Here is a 19,121-nt window from a genome sequence, read left to right on the forward strand (position 1 = left end):
TCAAGACAGGATAAAAACAACAAAGCTAACGTGGTATGGGCATATGATGAGAATGGGAGGAGAGAGAGTGCAAAAAATTTAAAAAAATAAAAAATAAAATGCTTTTTCAGAAAAGTTAACAGGAAAGAGACCACGAGGAAGACTCCGAAAGAGGTGGACAGATTCAGTGTGGGAGTGCATAGAGAAGAGGGGAGGAAAACCAGAAGATGTACTTAAAAAAGGAGAAGAGTGGTGGAGAGACATGCAGTGTTGGAGGTCCTTGATTCACAACGCAACCTGGGAAGCTGGAAAGGGGAAATTAAGATGAATAATAATAATAGTAATAACAATGGCGTGTGATCTCCAAAGAGGCCTGGTGCAGGTCTTTCAAGTTGACGCTGTATGTTCTGAAGATGAAGATGTCACAAACACCCAGCCCCCAAGCCTTCGGAATTAACCAATTGAGGTTAAAATACATGACGCGGCGGGGAATCAAACCCAGAAACTCCTGGACCAAAGGCCAGCATTAAATGGTTACATTTAGAAATGGAGCCGGACATGGCAGAGGTGGTGGTGGTGGTGATGATGATGATGATGATGATGATGCTGCAATGACACTGCCAATTATTTCACTTCGTAACTCCCTTTTCCAACATTTCATCTAGAGTATTTGCCAGTTGAGTCAGGGAGATAAACTGTCACATGAAAATTAACAAGGGTTCACTGCTCATCAAATGGCTTATATATACCATAGTTACTGTATCAACATCAACAGCAGATGACATTGAAAACAGTCCAATAAACTGATAATTATAAACTCACCTGATTTACCAAGATGAAGAATAGATGCCATGATAAGCATCGCCTCAGTACAGAAACAGTTCTGCTTCTTGAGATCCGATACCAGTGACATGTACCGTAAAGCCAATTTGGCTAAAGTAGTGCCCAAGGCAGCACCAATGAAAAAATCTCCATCCATTAAGTACTGGCGAAGTGGAGGACGTGCTTCACCTTTTTTTGACACACTGTTAAATAAAAATCAAATGCAGAAACATTTATACTTAAGTTGCAAGCTATTCTTTGATATACAAGCTTTAATTTCACAAGTTCAACAATCAAAGCATAAACTATTTATTAATCTCATTTTCTCCATGATCCTGCAAAAGTAAATTCTTTGAAATTCTTTGTCCTATGACGTCAACAAGATGAATGGACATACATTGTTCCTTGTTGTCCGTAAACTCTACACTAATAGAAGGATTTTCCAAATAAACAATTAATGATTTAATTTGCATTGTAGAATAAAATAAATGAAAAAAATTGTGAAAGAAATCTTCCCACCTTGCTGTATTAAATGCAGACTGTGTTGCATATGTACCATCTGAAGTGACAAGCTTCTGGACTGGAGCCTGTGTTTGGGTTGACTCGTCCTCTGTCTTATCCCCCGCAGCACGACGAAGTTCATCTTCCACGAGAGGAATCTGATAAAAATGTGCATCATTATGTTCATGAAGAATGCTCTTAAACAGGTACTGCATATAAAATAGTTATCAATTAAAACTCACCTCTCCAAGGGTTTGTCTGACTTGGTTCATGACAGATTGGATATCATCAGGAGTCGTAGCATACTCGCCCAAAATCCACAAAGCTGCTCGATGAACCTTTACCGACTTGATTGTAGGGAAAGCATCCAACAATCTCTGAATGGAAACAACAAATTTCATTCAATTAATAAAGAAACAGAATAAATAACAAATGAATTGTACAAATTAAAAGATACATGCCAACTAAAAACATACCTTATTTACCTGTACTGATGTGCCATCGCGCACATCATGCATCCTAATTTCAGTTATAGAATTACAAAAACAAGAGAATTATCACCGCATATATCTCAAAGAGCTGTCACACCTCATACATTTTCAGCTGTCAGTACAAATGCATGTTCGTGCACAATTCAAAGTCTTGCAGTCTTCCCCTTTTTTTTTTAATGAAAGGTAGGTAGGTATTTATTGCATTGCATGATCCCTGGATATTCCTCGACCTAATGAACTAGTTTTACAAATATCAGAAAATGCTAACTAACGATGCAGAGCCTAGAACACAGAAAGCTATTCATTAAAGTATTTGTTTGGTCGGTGTAGTAGCAGCAGCAGCGGCGGCGGCGGTGGTGGTAGAAGAAGAAGAAGGTGGAGAGGCCTTATTCAGGTATCTGAGATGTGGTGTTTTACAGGCCTGCTTAACATCCCCTGGACAGACTGAATCACAAATGCAGAAGTAGTCATTCGAGTTGAAGGAAGAGTAATTCTTACTCGTCTGGCTTGGGCAAATGCTGCAACATGGAAGCTAGCTACTGGATATTATGAAAGACGTGCTGGAAGAAGAAAGACAGGAAGGAAGACCATGTCTCAGTTTTATAGACTAACTAAAACCAAGAACTGGGAATTCATACATTTGGGCAACTGAGGAAAGAGCTCTTTGCCACGAAAACTGGAGAGCTATCAGTGTAGCAAACCAGCCAGATGCCTGATAGCACTATGAATGGATGGAATGAACTAAAAGTAGATTGAATGTTACATTGCTGGACTGTCTGCAATTTCAGTATAGTACATGATACGTGCTAGAAAATCAGATGGTGTGTATTTTCTCCCTGATCATTTGCTTTTCAGCGTGGCTTACCTTGTCCGTGAGAAATGAAGAAGCAATTCAGTTTTATGACACATTTTATTAAACTTTGAGCAACTAAATTTGCAGAGAAGCACACAAATTGCAGTGATATGAAGGAATTTACTGCCAAAAATGAGTTTTTTAAATACCTACAAGTCAAAAAAAGAATGCTGCTACATCGAGGCTTGCTACTGGATATGTTCGTTTTAATGAAGTGGTATTTCCTTATTCGCTGTATATATCTTGTACTGCAATTTTTAAAAAGAGAAGTGCAAGATATGTTAAAAGTAAATATGATAAGTTACATATAATTATGTGTCTCCAAGACTATATTGGTAAAATACACATCAGTATTCTGATATTGTCTTGTATTCTTTGTCATAATTATTCAAATAGAAGAGCTAGTAACATCACATGGTAAAAATAAATATAAGAAATAAATCATTTAAGAGGTGATCGAAAGAAGTGTAATAACTATAGAGGAGACCTTTCTACGTCATGTTAAAAGTATACAAGACCACCCTGGAGAGAAAAATCAGAAAATTTGTTGAACCTTAATTTGAAGAAGAAGAAGAAGAAGAAGAATATGGATTCAGACCAGACAGATCAACACTAGACCTCATTTTTTCGACAAGAATGCTCTTTGAAAAATACAGATATAAGAATAGATGGCATATCATCACGAAAGCAAATTTGGGAAAGTCTGAGACGCAAAGAAGTGCCAAATGAGATTATAGCTTAAATAACTTTTGCAAAAAATAAATTTCATGACAGTTCCCAGACTGATTTACAATTCTCAAATATTAATTCTTAAAATAATTTGTATTTACTGGTCCACTTTCTCAATAAAACTTATAGACTAACCACTAAAACTGAATACTGAATTTAGTCACATTAAAAAATTTTGGAACATTTTTCAACCCTTATTGGGCCAACTTCAGCTAGTTTAAACATCTGAATAAGATATCTAAAAAAAACTACACAAATATATAAAAATATGATGCAAAATGATGATTGATAAAAATATGTAACCTTAAAAAGTTATTTAAAAACGTAACTTGAAGTGTCTATATCAAAATACAGTAAAACCTCATAAAGACATTTCTGCAGGGGACAACAAAAAAAAAGAACGTGTTAAGCGAGAAACTGTGCTACTGAATATATGAATAAAATCTATCCAACATGGATATGGAAACACAAAATACAATTTTTTTCCGACATGAGGGCATGAGGGAACCTGATATATTTGTCCCGAATGAGTAAATTTTCTCTGGGGCTTATAACAAGTGCAATGAAAGGTGTGAAAAACACCAAGCAAAAAATATGAAAACATGTGCACGGGGGCCAATAAAAATATTACTGCAGATCACAATCTTTCTAAAACAAATGTTAGTAGAAGCCTTTTATTTCAGAGCAGTGGGTTATTAAGCATTATTTTCTGGTCACACTCTTCAACAATGAATTGGAGGTTACACTCGACCATGTGCGACTGGCAGGAATGACTTTGGCCGCCATTTTGAATAAACTTCGACCAACTCAACCGATTGAGTCGAAACTCGAAGGTACCCGATTGAGTCGAAACTCGAAGGTACGAGTTCAACATTTGCGACCTCTGTGCACTTCAAAATGCGGACACCAGTCCACTTTCTGACAGATTTTGTCTTCATTAGTAAGAAATTTTGTGACTTTTTCCGTATCCATAACTAGGCTATCAGAAGACAAATATGCACCACGCTAGTCAATTTAACACAATTTTGTTCCTAATCCAGATATATGCTACTGTATCAAGTGACAAATTCACTACACTTCACTGTACCACTCAACACAAAATAAATTTCTAACTTCTGAATGAAATGTGAAATGAAAGATGGCGTTGAGTGAGACGGTAGAGTAAAGTTGCTCTTGCTATACCCTGTTTGAATTGCAAGTTAATCAGCTGAAAGTGCTAATCCGTGTTCAAAAAGTTATATATTTAAGTGCCTTCTTCTATAAAAAGTAATCATCATGTCTGTAAAGGAAGTAACTGAAAAGATATCGGCTTTCGAAGATAGCATGAAAGACTTTCATACCCTACTCTACTTCAGTGACCAACTTAGGAATTATTATGACTGAGACTCTAAACTGGACTCAAAAGGTGATAAGCACATGTAATAAAGTACATAAATGCTTATATCCCCTGAAACAGTTCGCTAATGTATTCTCTGTTCGACTTAAAAGTACAAATAATTCGCTCTCTTATACTACCTATATCTGACTACTGTGATACTGTGTTGACTGAAATAACCTGCGACAGTAACAAGAAACTGGACTGGAGCCTGAACAGCTGCATAAGATATATCTTTAATCTGCGATATGATGCTCATATATCACCTTATTATAAGGAGCTGTCATGGCTTCGAGTGCAGCAGCGCCGTGAACACATGCTACCACTTCTGCACAAAGTACTTTCCACTAATACTCCCAACTATCTGTCTTCCATCTTTTTCTTACCTCTCGTCCTATCATGAACACAATACAAGATCTGGCTCCTCTCTTGCCATACATGTAAACCGCACTGCTGTGTACAACCGCTCCTTCATAATTTCTGTGTCTAGGTCTTGGAATTCGCTACCTGCGAACATTAGAGACAATCCTTCTCATCGCAAGTTAAAAGTGGCTTGACGGGAGCATTTGCTGGGTAGATTCTGCTGACTTGCTGGATAATTGTTGAGTGAATGAAAGAATGAATGAGATGAATGAATGGATTACTGCAGTTACATCATTTAAGTGTACGTTATTTTGTGTATTTTAAAATTAAGGATTCTTTCATTATTATTATTATTATTATTGCTAATAATATTATTTGTTTTATTTGTATTCGAAATTATAAGTCATATGTATATTATACTCATCTAGTGGTTAAGTGTAAGAGAGGGCCTTGAGCCCTAACTTCACCACCAATAAAGGCATTATCTATCTATCTATCTATCTATCGAAATAGACTCACGGTGTTATTCAGCAATCTCGCTGCTAACCGGCAAGCAAAACTGAACATTCCTGAGGCTAATGGCTTGCTCCTCGAAGGTACACGTTATCCTGTGAAGTTCAGGAATTCAAGGCCTTTTCCCGTAATCACGCAACTGTGGTGACGGACGGCTCTTACTTGAGTTGGAAATCACGTTTCTTTCACAAGGGATGACAAATAACATTTTCAGGGCTAGGTAAAATGTGATCGTACTCAACAGTAATAGCAAAAATTTGTGATGCGATAAGCGAGGTATTTTTATACGATTTAATATGATGAGAATCAGGACTTCGAATTTATGACATCTTAAGCAGGAAAACGTGTTAATAAGGAAAGCACTAACAAGGTTTCACTGTATCTTCTTGTTTCAGACTTAATAAAGGTTGGCAATATTGTTATGGAACATTCTTGTCATAAAGCTAGTCCGAATATTTATCAGGCTAAGTTGGGGGAACTCCTTGTTCGTAAATGGTGAACAGATTTGAATCGTGGAACAGAGCATTTTTTAATAGATTGAGGTTATAAAAGCAGTGAAAAGAAAGGATCAGACACCAAATACAGTGGAACCTTGGATTGCAAGCATAATTCGTTCCGGCAACATGCTTGTAATCCAAAGCGCTCATATATCAAAGCAAATATTCCCATAAGAAACAATTGAAACGCGGATGATTCGTCCACAACACAAAAATGTTCATTCGCATAACATTTCTAAAACAAACTAAACTGCACTTTTCCTTACAACAGAATCATTGCTGATGTGAGGGAGACAAGAGATGACATGAGAAGAGTTACTGTGTAGCACGAATTTCACTAACGGAATCACCGCTGTCCGTTAGCTCACTGGAAATGGTTTTTCTTTTTGGTGCAACTTTAATGAGGAACCTGTCCAATGACTGTTACTTTTGCCTCTTTTTGAGGATTTCACGAAAGTGATATTGCATTATCATTGGACAGATTCATCGCTCGCACTGCTACAGCCTTATTTGGGTGGTGGTGTTCTACAAAATTTTGCACTGTTTCCCATATTTTGCACTTCTCCCGAATCTCAGTTGAAGTGAGAAATTCCACTGACTTTTCCACCTGATCCCCTCCATAACCTCCTCCTGTTGTTCACAATGCACGTCCATCAGTTCACTGGTGGTGAGTTCCTGGCTACGTTCTTCCACCAGCTCTTGAATGTCCACGTCATTCACCTCCAGCCCCATGGTCTTCCCTAATGACACAATTTCATCAACAATCGGCAGCTCATTGTCACCAACAATCTCCCCAAGGTCATGTCCAAGAACACAGTCAGGCCACAGCTTCTTCCAAGCGGAAGTGAGAGTTCTCTTGATGACCCCATCCTTGGCTTTATCGATGATCTTCAGGCAGTCCACGATGTGGAAATGATTTCTCCAAAATTCTTGGAGGATAAGGTTTGTTCCTTCGGTAACGTCGAAGCATCACTGAAATAGTGCTCTGAAGTTCGAAATGACTTGCTGATCCATAGGCTGGAGAAGTGGAGTAGTGTTGGGAGGAAGGAATTTAACCTTAATGAACTTGAATTCCACCAGTAAGTCGTCCTCAAGGCCTGGAGGATGAGCAGGAGCATTGTCCATAACCAGCACGACTCTGAGCGGCAGATTATTTTCTGAAAAGTATTTCTTCACTATAGGAGCAAAGACCTCATTCATCCATTCAACGAAAAAAATACGAGAGACCCAAGCCTTAGTGTTGAACCTCCACATAACATTTAACTGGTTCTTCTGCACTTTGCATTTCTTGAAGGCTTGTGGATTCTCGCAATGATACACAAGCAGAGGCTTTACATTTAAATCCTCACTCGCATTAGCACACAATAACAGTGCTAAACGGTCTTTCCTGGGCTTGTGACCGGACACTGAATTCTCTTCTGCTGTAATGTAGATCCTTCGGCATCTTTTTCCAAAAAAGTCCATTTTCATTGCTGTTAAAAACTTACTGTGGCAGGTAACACCTGGTAACAATGAGCTTCTGGAACTCAGCAGCGAATGCCTCAACTGCCTTAACATCCGAACTGGAAGCCTCCCCGTGCCTCATAACACTATGGATGCCACTTCTCTTAAAGTTATCAAACCATCCCATGCTGGCCTTGAAATATTCTTTGACTTCTGTTGATGTACGTGTACTACAGGGTCGGCATACAACGTCTTTGCCTTCTCGCAGATTAAATTCTCGGTCACAAATCGCCTGCTAGTTGCTTATCATTTATCCAAACAAGAAGCAACTTTTCTACCTCTTCCAGAACACGTGGCCGTTGTTTTGATATTCTAGTGACTTCTTTTGCTGCATCTACCTTTTTTATTTCTTTTTTCTTTAACATTGTGCAAATTGTTGACGTAGACTTGTTATAGAATCTCGCGATATCAGCCACTCACATACCTCGTTCGTGCTTTTCGATCATTTCCTTCTTAACTTCTATTGTAATCATCTCCTTCTTCTGACCAAATTCCTTTTTAGCCTTCTTTTCATTCAGTGGGCCCATTGTTGCAGAACAGTTATAACACTAATGGAAGAAACAAAACATGTACACTCGTACGGTGTTGACTATGCAAGCAAGGCATGCCAACTGAAGTCCAGCGAGGGAGATGATTACACACAGTCGCCCAGGAAAGAGTGGAGCAGGGGGGAGGGGAAAACGTAGGCACACATGACGCTCATATTGCAGAACTTCACTCGCTTAACAAGTTACAATTTATTTAAAATGTTTGCCCATCTTCCAAAACCCTCGTAGACCAAGTTACTCACATTCCAAGGTTTCACTGTACACTTTATTTGCTGATGATGTTATGTTATGGGGTGAGACAGAAGCAAAAGTACAAGCTAAACTAGATCCTTGGCAAGAAGAATTTGAAAGAATGGGACTGATCATCAGCCAAACTAAAACAGTTGGTCTGGCGACGAGTTTAAATCCTAAAACAGTCCGCCTGCAAGGACAAAAGGAAGAAGTAGGATATTATTACTGTAGTAGCTTAGGAAGCTTTGTTTCTTCTGACAATACCACAAACCAAGAAATAGACATCAAAATTCTACAACTCCGTTCGTCAATTACTTTGGGATGACACATTTCCCCAAATTCAAGGATCACACTTTACAAAACATTTCTTACACCAATTCTAGTGTATGGATTGGAAGCAGCAACTTTGACTGGACCTGCAAAAGGTCGTCTACAGGTCACTGAAATGAGGTTCCTCCGTTCTTGTCTCCAAAAGACAAGGAAAGAGAAAATAAAGAATGAGAATATCCGGCAACAACTGGGATTGGACAAGAGTCTGTTGGAAACCTTAGAATTAAGCATATTACGGTGGTATGGATATATGAGAAGGATGGCTCCAAATAAACCCCAAGAGCAATGGAAAGGAATGTCATTGGTAAGAGGCCTAGAGTGAAGCCTCCTTATGGTTGGGAAAAGCCAATTTTTGAAGGGCTTGCCAAATGTGATGTAAATTGGCAACAAGAAGTAAAACAGCAGCTGTGGATAGACAGGACAAACTGGACAAGGATCATAAATACCTGCAGCCAGACTGCTGCAGTGGAGAATTGAGGATGACCTTCTCTTGTGCCAATGAAGGTTTTATGAAATTCTCAAGCGACACGATGGTCTCCAAGGTTTATTCTGCATGCAAAAGATAATTTGTAGGAAATTTAATGTTTTGCTGAGACTTTGCACTGCTTACCACAAGGGTTCTAATAAGAATATAGTGTATACACGTAAAGCATTCTCCCCTTAAATAGGCCTTCATAGGCAGCTCTTCGTACAGTCCCGTATTCTGCCATCCGCTTCATTTTCTGGTAACTTGACAATGCCGCCCCCTGGTAATTTCTCCATCTTCCTTTTCTCCTTCTGTACACAGTTCCTTCCAGTACATCCACCAACATTCTCTTTGCAGCCAGTGCCCAAGTCAGTTCCTCTTCCTCATTTAGATAACATGTAAGAGTTTTCTCTGTTCAACTCTCTCGACCACATTATTCCTAATTCTTTCTACTCCGGGTATCCTCTCCATTCTCCTCTACAACCACATTCCAATTGCTGTCTGTCTCCTTTTGTCATCCATCATCAGTGTCCAGGTCTCTGCTTGTGCAACACTACACATCAAACAAAACAAAACACTTTAGCAGTCTCTTCCTCAGAACATGTCCAAGCATCAACTAAGGAGTCTCCTCTTTCATTTGAAGGCCTCCTTAGCCACAGCAAAACAAGTCTTCATCTCCCTGCTTTATTGCATATCCTCTATTGTTATGCCTCCAAGATATTTGAAGGCTGACATTTTCTCAATATCCTTTTGGACTATCGTGACATTTGCCCTATTCCCTTTTGCACTGATCACCTTACTATTTGTCTTACTCTTATTAATTTTGATTCCATGTTGCCTACAAGCTACGATCAGGTCTGCTAGCTTCCTATTTATAGCCTGTCCACACTCTGCATTGTGAGTCATCCAGTGACATATAAACAAAGTACAATTTCATCAACAGAAAAAAGGTGAAATTTGAAAAGATTAAAAAAAAAAAAAGAATGAAAGAAATGTTACCCTCATTAATTCACCTTCCCCTCCCTTTGAAATATGTTTCCAGTAACCATAGTCTGCCTAATTTCTAGCTTCCCCTCTTGATGTACACCAACATTCAGAGCTCCTGAATATTTACCGAGTATAAATTTAATAGACTTACTATGCCTAGAATTTCAAGCTATGGAGGCCTAGTAAAATACAGATGAAGATTCTCCGTTTTTAGAGGGACCTGGAGAAAACCTGTACAATATGGGAAAATGGAAAATGTGGGAATAAATTAAAACCATCAATAATTTGCCTGAACATCACAATAATGAAATATGTATAATTATAATTTATAATCTTATAAACACTCCCAAACAAAACAAAACCACAGCCCTAATGGGCCCTGCCCTACCACGTGATCGCTTCTCAGCCCGAAGACCTGCAGATTATGAGGTGACGCAGGGTCAGTGTGACAAATCCTCTGGGCCATTATTCCTGGGTCTCTAGAACGGGGTTGCCATCTCACCATTAGATAGCTCCTCAATTAACGGTAATCACGTAGGCTGAGTGGACGTACAAGCAGCCCTCATATCCAGGTAAAAATGCCTGATCTGGCCAGGAATTAGAACAAAGGGCCTTTGGGTGAAAGACAGGCAAGCTAGACCGTGGGGCTAGCTTCAAACATTAATTACAAGAGTTAAAAATCTTGATACTTTACATGCAGTTTTACCGGGGAAATTTTGTCATTTTCCCATGAAAACTTCTTTCAGGTCAGTAACTTTGATCAACCAAGTTCATCGAAAAATATCCAATAAATAACGCGAAGCCAAACAACCATAGATCACAAGTAGTTTTTCTCTAATCTAATAAAATAAAACACATCCAATACAAAAGTGCCAAACATGATGAAGAAATGCCTTTTTTTTTGTTTTTGTTATCACCCATTGTAATTTGGTCACCGGTATACTGTTTGTAATAAGTTTTTGGAAGTCTTGAACAGCATAAATTAGGCCTACATCTTTTCAAGATATGTTGAACTGAAGAATATTGTTTTGAATGTAAGTATCGATTCTTAAAAGTTCTTGAATGCTCATATTCAATTCTGTCTGTCACTAACCACAACCAATTTGGAAAGAGAAACTTTTTATCAAAACTCCGGAAGTTTTGGTTTATTCGTGAACTTGAACTCAGCTTGAAAGCACACTGAGACACTTATGCACAAGCCAGTATGAATGGGAAATTATAAAAACTTTTTAAATATTACACTGTGCATATAAGAACAACTGCGGTTTTTATAAGGACATTTTAACATATAAAGTGTAAACATTAAAATCCCCATGTTGTCTACAGTATATTAGGGCTAAAACAGACCCTACAAAGATTTTTACAATCATATTAAAATACTAGATTAGTGTTAGAAAGGAGCAATTTGAATTCCCATCTGAAAACCCAGTAACTATATAGTGACCTCAGATAAGTGCCGAAACTTTGTTCAGTGATACAATTGAAAAAGTCACAAATAAACATCTAACCCTGGATGTAATGTACATGTTTTTAAAAAAAGTACGAACATTTGGTGAAACTCGTTCCGTCTTCCAGTAAAACTGTTGAAATATACTCTATCTCTTTGCAATTGTTGTGGCCACTCTGCTTTATAATTTCCTATAATACCAGCCAGATGTGATGCTCCCTCATGCAAGTTCATCGCCGATCATTTTCCCAGTACAGTACTTGCTCCAATTACTGCAATAACAGGATGTAAACGCCAAGATCCACAGGTATGTAATAACCGTCCTATTGTGAGATACTGTTTCTTGTAAAGTGCTTGATTGAGGATTTAGCATTGATAGAATTGAAATTTCAGGACGGTTGATGTGGGAAACCGTTTCTTCAAGGAACGGATAATGAAGGATTTTAAAATCATGATTTAATTAGGATGCTCATGGGACCACGTAATTTGAATTAATAATCTGGGAAAACGTAGTTTCCGAGAATGGATAATTGAGGTTCCACTGTAATGTCAAATTTCTCAAATTAGCCTTCTTTTCAAGTTTAGAATATATCTCCTCATAATATGAATTGTAGTCATGAAATTAAATACAATCATGATATAGGAAAGGTGTCCAGTACACAAATTACTTGATTTTTGTACAAGATATGCAGTGGTTGCATTACATTACAAAATTCACAAAATAGAAATTATCTTCAACATTTAACTACAAACGTGGCACTTCAGTGTTTCCTTACCTCAATAATAAGGGGTCTGAGACCTTCAAATTTCTGAATAGCTTCTCGAACAAACACCAGAACATCGGAGGCAGCAAGCTCATTGGTGTCTGAGAGAAATTCTATGAGCACTGGTATTACAGTAGCAGCAACATCTGGGAACTAAACCAATAAAATCTAAATGAGAATCACTCTCTTTTAACACTTCCAACACATTTACTTTATACTGCATAGCAATACATATTCAGGCAATAAAGCTGAATGGAAGGAAGATGAAATCATTGAGATCTGAAAATCATAGAATCTTTTGCAATTTCCATTGCTATTTCTGAGTAATGTTTGAACATACGGTATAACCCCATTTTCATGTTGTTGTTGTTGTTGTTTTGTTTTTCACCATGCAATCTAGTCCCCACTTTCACATTAACAAAATTTTGAATTTCCTACCATTTACACCTTGTTGACCAGCAATCATAAAGAGAAGATGCCAATTTCAAAAAATACTCATGAACAAAATATCCTTGTGGTTCCTCTGAACATTATAGCTTCTAAATTGATATACATTGAAAGATAAAGGGTAGGATTCTCCACCTGTTCAATACTACTTAAAATGTGATACAATTAAATGTCACATTTTTATTGTGAATTTTTAGGTACCGGTTTTGGCATTTTCTATGCCATCATCAGCCTAGGGTTAAGCAAACAAGGACATTGTGTAAATTACATATGTATGTACACAGATAAACCTTCTCAAATACCAAGCAATTTATAATTGCATCACAACATAAAACATTTGGCTGCACAAATATCTCCTATATATATCGTACTAAAGTTCTAGAAAAGAGGTAAAATTGTTCCATATACAGCTCTGAGCATTTCTATCACCTAGTAATGTTAAATGCTGCAATTGTGTATAGAATTACAGTAGCCAACAAGTTTATGTAAAATCTTTCTTACTATCTAAACAGCTGATTAAAATTAGACTATTGACCTTTGGGCAATATATAAAATCTTTTTGAACATTCTATCATGAGAGATTTTAGCATATATACATTATTAGCTAATTTTTTTCAGAGTATTACTATACCTATAGTATAAAAGGGAAGATCATTTTATTGTCCGAAGTTTGTAAAAAATAGTTCCTCATGGATTATAATCAGAGAGCCATCATAAATTGGTCGTATTTTTAGAATCAAGTAAAAAACTTTCATGGCATGATAAGGCCCTCAACTTTTTAGACTTAACTATTACCAGACTCCCATTTGCTTTTAAATATAAAATCTACAGGAAACCGACGCATACAGCTATAACCATCCAGCAAGACTCCTTACATCCCCCTTGCCATAAGCGTGCCACCTATAACAGTTTAGTACACTGTGCCTACAATATTCCTATGTCAAAAGCAGATCTTAACAAAGAACTTAATACTATACGTAGTACTGCACTTCACAATGGTTTTAATCATGGTTTTATAGAATGTATAATACGTAAGTTTAAACACCGACCCAAAACCAATTTACAGAAAGAAAAAACGAAATCAGTAACATATGCAACCTTTACATTTAGCCCTAATATTTACCGAATAACTAACATATTCAAAAAGGAAAACACTAAAATCGCCTTCAAAACCAACGACAGAAATCTTGATACATTCCATAATTCTAGCCATGTCAACCTTCCCAACCCTTTCGATAAGTCCGGTGTGTACAGATTTCACTGTAATGACTGTTCCAGCGTTTATATTGGGCAAACAGGGAGATCCTTCAAAATCAGATATAACGAACACGTTAATGCCATTAAATACAAAAGATTCTCAGCAATAGGACAGCATATGTATGATTACAAACACAGCTTTTACGGCATCAACAATGATTTAGATATTATCGAAATAATGAATAAAGGGCTTCTTTTAGACCTAACAGAGCAGTGCTTCATTCTTTTAGACCAGTACTACAATCCTAATTTTAATCTTAATGAACTGTCCGAAAAACCTACTATCCTATTTGATATACTCATTTCAGTTATTAGCAAGCTTAAAATTCCAAAAGATCAACCAATATATAAAATAGCTTGCAACACGCTGGCGTATTACCCCTACCGGAATCCACACACACACACACACACACACACACACGACCCTTACTCGCTTGTTCATGCGACCTCCCCTCCCCCTACCGGACATGCCCCAATTCCCTGCTGATGCGTGCGGCTTGTTGCCTGACACACCGCTCGGCAGTTTCGCTCGCCAGTTCCTCTTTAACTTCTCGCTGGTAAGGTGGTGCTTGAGGTGAGTTTCTATCTTTAAATTGCCTAATACCTTTCTTGATCTGTTTTCGTCATACTTACACAGTGTTCAATTTCTTTTAGGTCCGTTTGAATTGAGATCTTTTCAGAGTTACGTTTGACCCCCAGAAAACATAGTTTTTTATGAAATCTCACCGGTCAACCTACGGCTTCAGTCCACTCACATTTTTTAATATACTACTGAAATATAGGTTCAAAAACCATTTTATACCCTACTAAGTCAAGCTATTTCAGTAAGATTTAAGCAAGATACATGCCATGAAAGATTTTTAATTAATTCTAAAAATCCGACCAATTTATGATGGCTCCCTGATTATAATCCATGAGGAACTATTTTTTACAAACATCGGACAATAAAATGGTCTTCCCTTTTATACTATATAGTAAGACTCTGGTTGGATGTGCAGAAAAGGTGTGTGGTAGAACATCAGGAAATGTGAAGGACAAAGAAACACACTGGTGGAATGATAGGGTAAAGATTAAAGTGAAGGAAAAGAAAATGGCATGGAAAGCATGGAAAACATCTAAGACTGAAGAAAGTAGAAGAAAATATGTGGAGGCAAAGAATTTGGCCAAGAAAGTAGTGGAGGAAGAAAAGAGGAAAAGCTGGGCCTTATTCACACAGAAATTGAGAGATGATATGCAGGGCAGCAAGAAATTACTGTATGGTATCTTAAGAAACAAAAAGAGAGATCAAGTAAACACCAGATTTGTGAAGGATGAAGGTGGCATAATTTTAACAAAGCCAGAAGAAATAAGAAATAGATGGAGAGAGTATTTTCAGAAACTGCTGAACACAAGAACGGATGACAGTCATTCAATGGACGACCAGAAAAGGCAATTAGTTGACGAAGAAATGGATAAAGAAATTACAATGAATGAAATTGAAATGGCAGTAAGAAAGATGAAGAATGGAAAAACTGCTGGAATAGATGAAATTTCAGTGGAGATGATAAAGGCAGCTGGAGCTGTAGGCCTGCAGTGGACATATCGGGTTCTCAGGAATGTCTGGGAGAATAAGGAGGTCCCTGAAGATTGGCAAAAAGGAATAATCATCCCAATTTCAAGAAAGGTGATAAGAAAGTTTTGAAGAACTACAGGGGAATTACTCTAATATCCCATGTTGCTAAGATAATGGAAAGGATACTGGAAAGTAGAATAAGGTTGAGGGTTGAGAAGCAGATACAGGAAAATCAGTTTGGTTTCAGAAGTGGAAGGTCAACAATAGAGCCCATTTTCATTATGAGACAACTAATGGAAAAGCATTGGGAGTACGGGAATGATATGGTGATGACATTCATTGATACTGAAAAGGCATATGACAGTGTCCCTAGGACGAAAGTTTGGGACAGTCTGGTGCAAAAAGGAATTGGACAGGGATTAATAAAAATGATCATGGCATTATATAAGGAATGTTGTAGTTGCGTGCAAACACAAGTTGGCAGGACAAGTTGGTTCAAAATAACTAGTGGGCTGAGACAGGGAAGTGTTCTATCACCAATCCTGTTTACAATAGTAATGGATGACATCATGAGAACAGCAAAAGCAGCATATGGAGGAAGAGAAATGAACATGATCTTATTTGCAGATGATATTGTGATTAGGGGAGAAGATGACAGGAAAGTTCAAGAACAGTTGAATGTAGTGAATGGGAAGATTGAAGAATGTGGATTGAAAATAAGTGTAGAAAAGAGTAAAACTCTTGTTATGACTAGAGGGGAGAAAGAAGGGAAAGGTCAGATTAGACTTGCAGACAAGCCCCTGGAAGTAGTGGAAACGTTTAAATACCTGGGGAGTGAATTAATGGAGAATGCTCGACTGGATGCTGAGATTAGTAAAAGGATTCAAGCTGGAAGTTGTTTCTATCATAGTGTAAGAAATATGTTATGGGACAAAGATGTGCCAATGGAAGCAAAGGATACTATGTACAAGATGTATTACGTACCCATAACAACTTACGGAGCAGAAACTTAGACAATGACAAAGAAGGGTGAGAGTCGAATACAGGCAGCCGAAATGAAATTCTTGAGGAGTATGATACAGAAGAGTAGACGAGACAAAATAAGGAATGAGAAAATCCGGGAAGAAATTGGAGTGGAAAAAATGAATGATAGAACAGAGAAGAGCCGACTAAGATGGTTTGGGCACATAAAGCGAATGAGCGACGAAAGAATGCCGAAAAGGGTGATGGAAATGCAAATCCAAGGAAGGAGAGGCCGTGGACGACCACGATTGAGATGGAAGGATACCATCCAACGCAGCATTATAGAAAGAAACCTGGACTGGGACACAGTGTTGGAGGAGGAGTGGTGGAAAGACCGAAGAAAGTGGAGAGGAACCATATTTGCCCCTACCCGGCTACAGCTGGATAAAGGGAAATGATGATGATGATGATGATGATGATGATGATGATGAGTAAGACTCTGAAAAAAAAAAATAGCTAATAATGTATATATGCTAAAATCTCTCATGATAGAATGTTCAAAAAGATTTTATATATTGCTCCAAGGTTAATAGTCTAATTTTAATCAGCTGTTTAGATAGTCAAGAAAGAAGATTTTACATAAACTTGTTGGCTACTGTAATTCTATACACAATTACAGCATTTAACATTACTAGGTGAGAGAAATGCACAGAGCTGTATATAGAACAATTTTACCTCTTTTCTAGAACTTTAGTACGATATATATAGGAGATATTTGTGCAGTCAAATGTTTTATGTTGTGACGCAATTATAAATTGCTAGGTATCTGAGAAGGTTTATCTGTGTACATACATATGTAATTTACTCAATGTCCTTGTTTGCTTAACCCTAGGCTGATGATGGCATAAAAAATGCCAAAACCGGTACCTAAAAATTAACAATAAAAATGTGACATTTAATTATATCACATTTTAAGTAGTACTGAACAGGTGGAGAATCCTACCCTTTATCTTTGAATGTAAATCTTTTTTTCAATACGGACCAATTATGAAGTTTTTGACGTTAAATTCTAAATTGATGTTTTGGTGTTGTCTACATGCAACCAATCCCAAGCTGCTATTCATATAGATTTATACCGGCAGAGCACGATCTCAAAACTTAGTTGCCAACTCTATTATGTACATTCACCTTGGGGTTAAGCTATCACACATGTAGGGTTATGTTGCCACAAAAAATAAGCGGTTAACAGTTTCCAAAGTGGAAAGCCAGTTAGCTGAAGCTGTGGCGAATATTAGTGCCAACGATTGGAGAAAAGTTGCATGTCATAGACAAACAGTAATATGTGAGATGTGGGAAAATGAAGGTGTAGTGAAGAACAACATGAAAAGTTTAGAAATCTCTTCAGGAGCTGCTGATAGTGACTATGAGATCAATGGAGTATTCCCTCTGTAGGCCATAAACTCATTCCTGTGCTAGCCATTTACAGTAAGTAGTAGCAGTAGTAGTAGTAGTTGTAGTAGTAGTAGCAGTAGTAGCAGTAGCAGCAGCAGCAGCAGCAGTAATAACATTTTTTTTATGTGAGAGTGTGGGAAATCTTTCATGAGACTCTTGTGAGGGTCCACACTCCAACAAGCGTGTGAGAGTCCTACTCACTAAAACCCACACAACCTTTTCCCACAACGTATATTTTCGTCCTGGAACCGCTCTCGCATTACTTCAGGGCAGTGTCGTGCTTATAATTTTTCAGGTTTCTTCTTTCTTTATTTCTCCTTTACTGCCGTTCGTGAGCATTCTAATTCCTCTTTTTCTGATGCAGGATGCTTCTACATATACTGCTACCCGATCCCAAGATTCTTGGTTTCGGAGCATCAACTGCACAATAGTTCCTGGCATCAATTCTCTTTGCTCAGTTTCTAAACATCTTCTCTGTGTTGACCAATGATAACATACAAAAAATATGTGAAGTACACCGTCAACATCGTTGCAATAAATACACACCGGATCGCTCGCTCTACCTACTCTGTGTAGAAATTTCCGGAAGTATCCGTGACCCGTCAAGAGCTGCATAAGATAAAAGTTAACCTTGCCATGAGCTTGTGCAAACCAATCAGCTAAACATGGTATCAACAGCTTAGTCCATTTTCCTCGAGGATCTTCCATCTTTGTTGCCATCGTTCCATTCGTTGCCTATAGGCTAGCTCCTAAGCATGCTTCTTTCCGAGCTCTCCTTGAGTTCACCAGACTTCCTGTCTCTCAAAAGCAAGTAAATCAAACGGTGCTACCGTAAGAACCGCAGGTTTGGATACTGTGCGATATGTGCTCGTAATACACAAAGCTGATCTCCGCTGTACTGCAGCTATCCTACACTGGTATTTTTCAAAGTTCAGAGATTCAGCCCAGACTTCAGCACCATACAGAAGTGTCGAGTGAGCTATAGATGAAGATGAAAAGAAACGAAGTGATACACTATTAAAATTTAGCTCTCGAAGTTTCTGCAATAGTA

General features: G+C 37.8%; 1 protein-coding gene across 3 annotated transcripts in view; it reads right to left on the reverse strand.

Moving 5' to 3' along the window:
• Positions 1-19,121, reverse strand: part of betaCOP (coatomer subunit beta) — a 94,940-nt gene that overhangs the window by 24,953 nt on the left and 50,866 nt on the right. For all 3 annotated transcript variants that reach the window (XM_067143552.2, XM_067143553.2, XM_067143551.2), the window contains exons 9-12: positions 12,412-12,552; positions 1,545-1,679; positions 1,321-1,460; positions 802-1,004 (exon numbers count right to left, since the gene is read on the reverse strand). In XM_067143552.2, the coding sequence (XP_066999653.1) occupies positions 802-1,004; positions 1,321-1,460; positions 1,545-1,679; positions 12,412-12,552 (619 nt within the window). The remainder of the gene's footprint in view (positions 1-801; positions 1,005-1,320; positions 1,461-1,544; positions 1,680-12,411; positions 12,553-19,121) is intronic.

The sequence above is a fragment of the Anabrus simplex genome, chromosome 3, assembly GCF_040414725.1.
Source record: "Anabrus simplex isolate iqAnaSimp1 chromosome 3, ASM4041472v1, whole genome shotgun sequence".
NCBI lineage: Eukaryota > Metazoa > Arthropoda > Insecta > Orthoptera > Tettigoniidae > Anabrus > Anabrus simplex.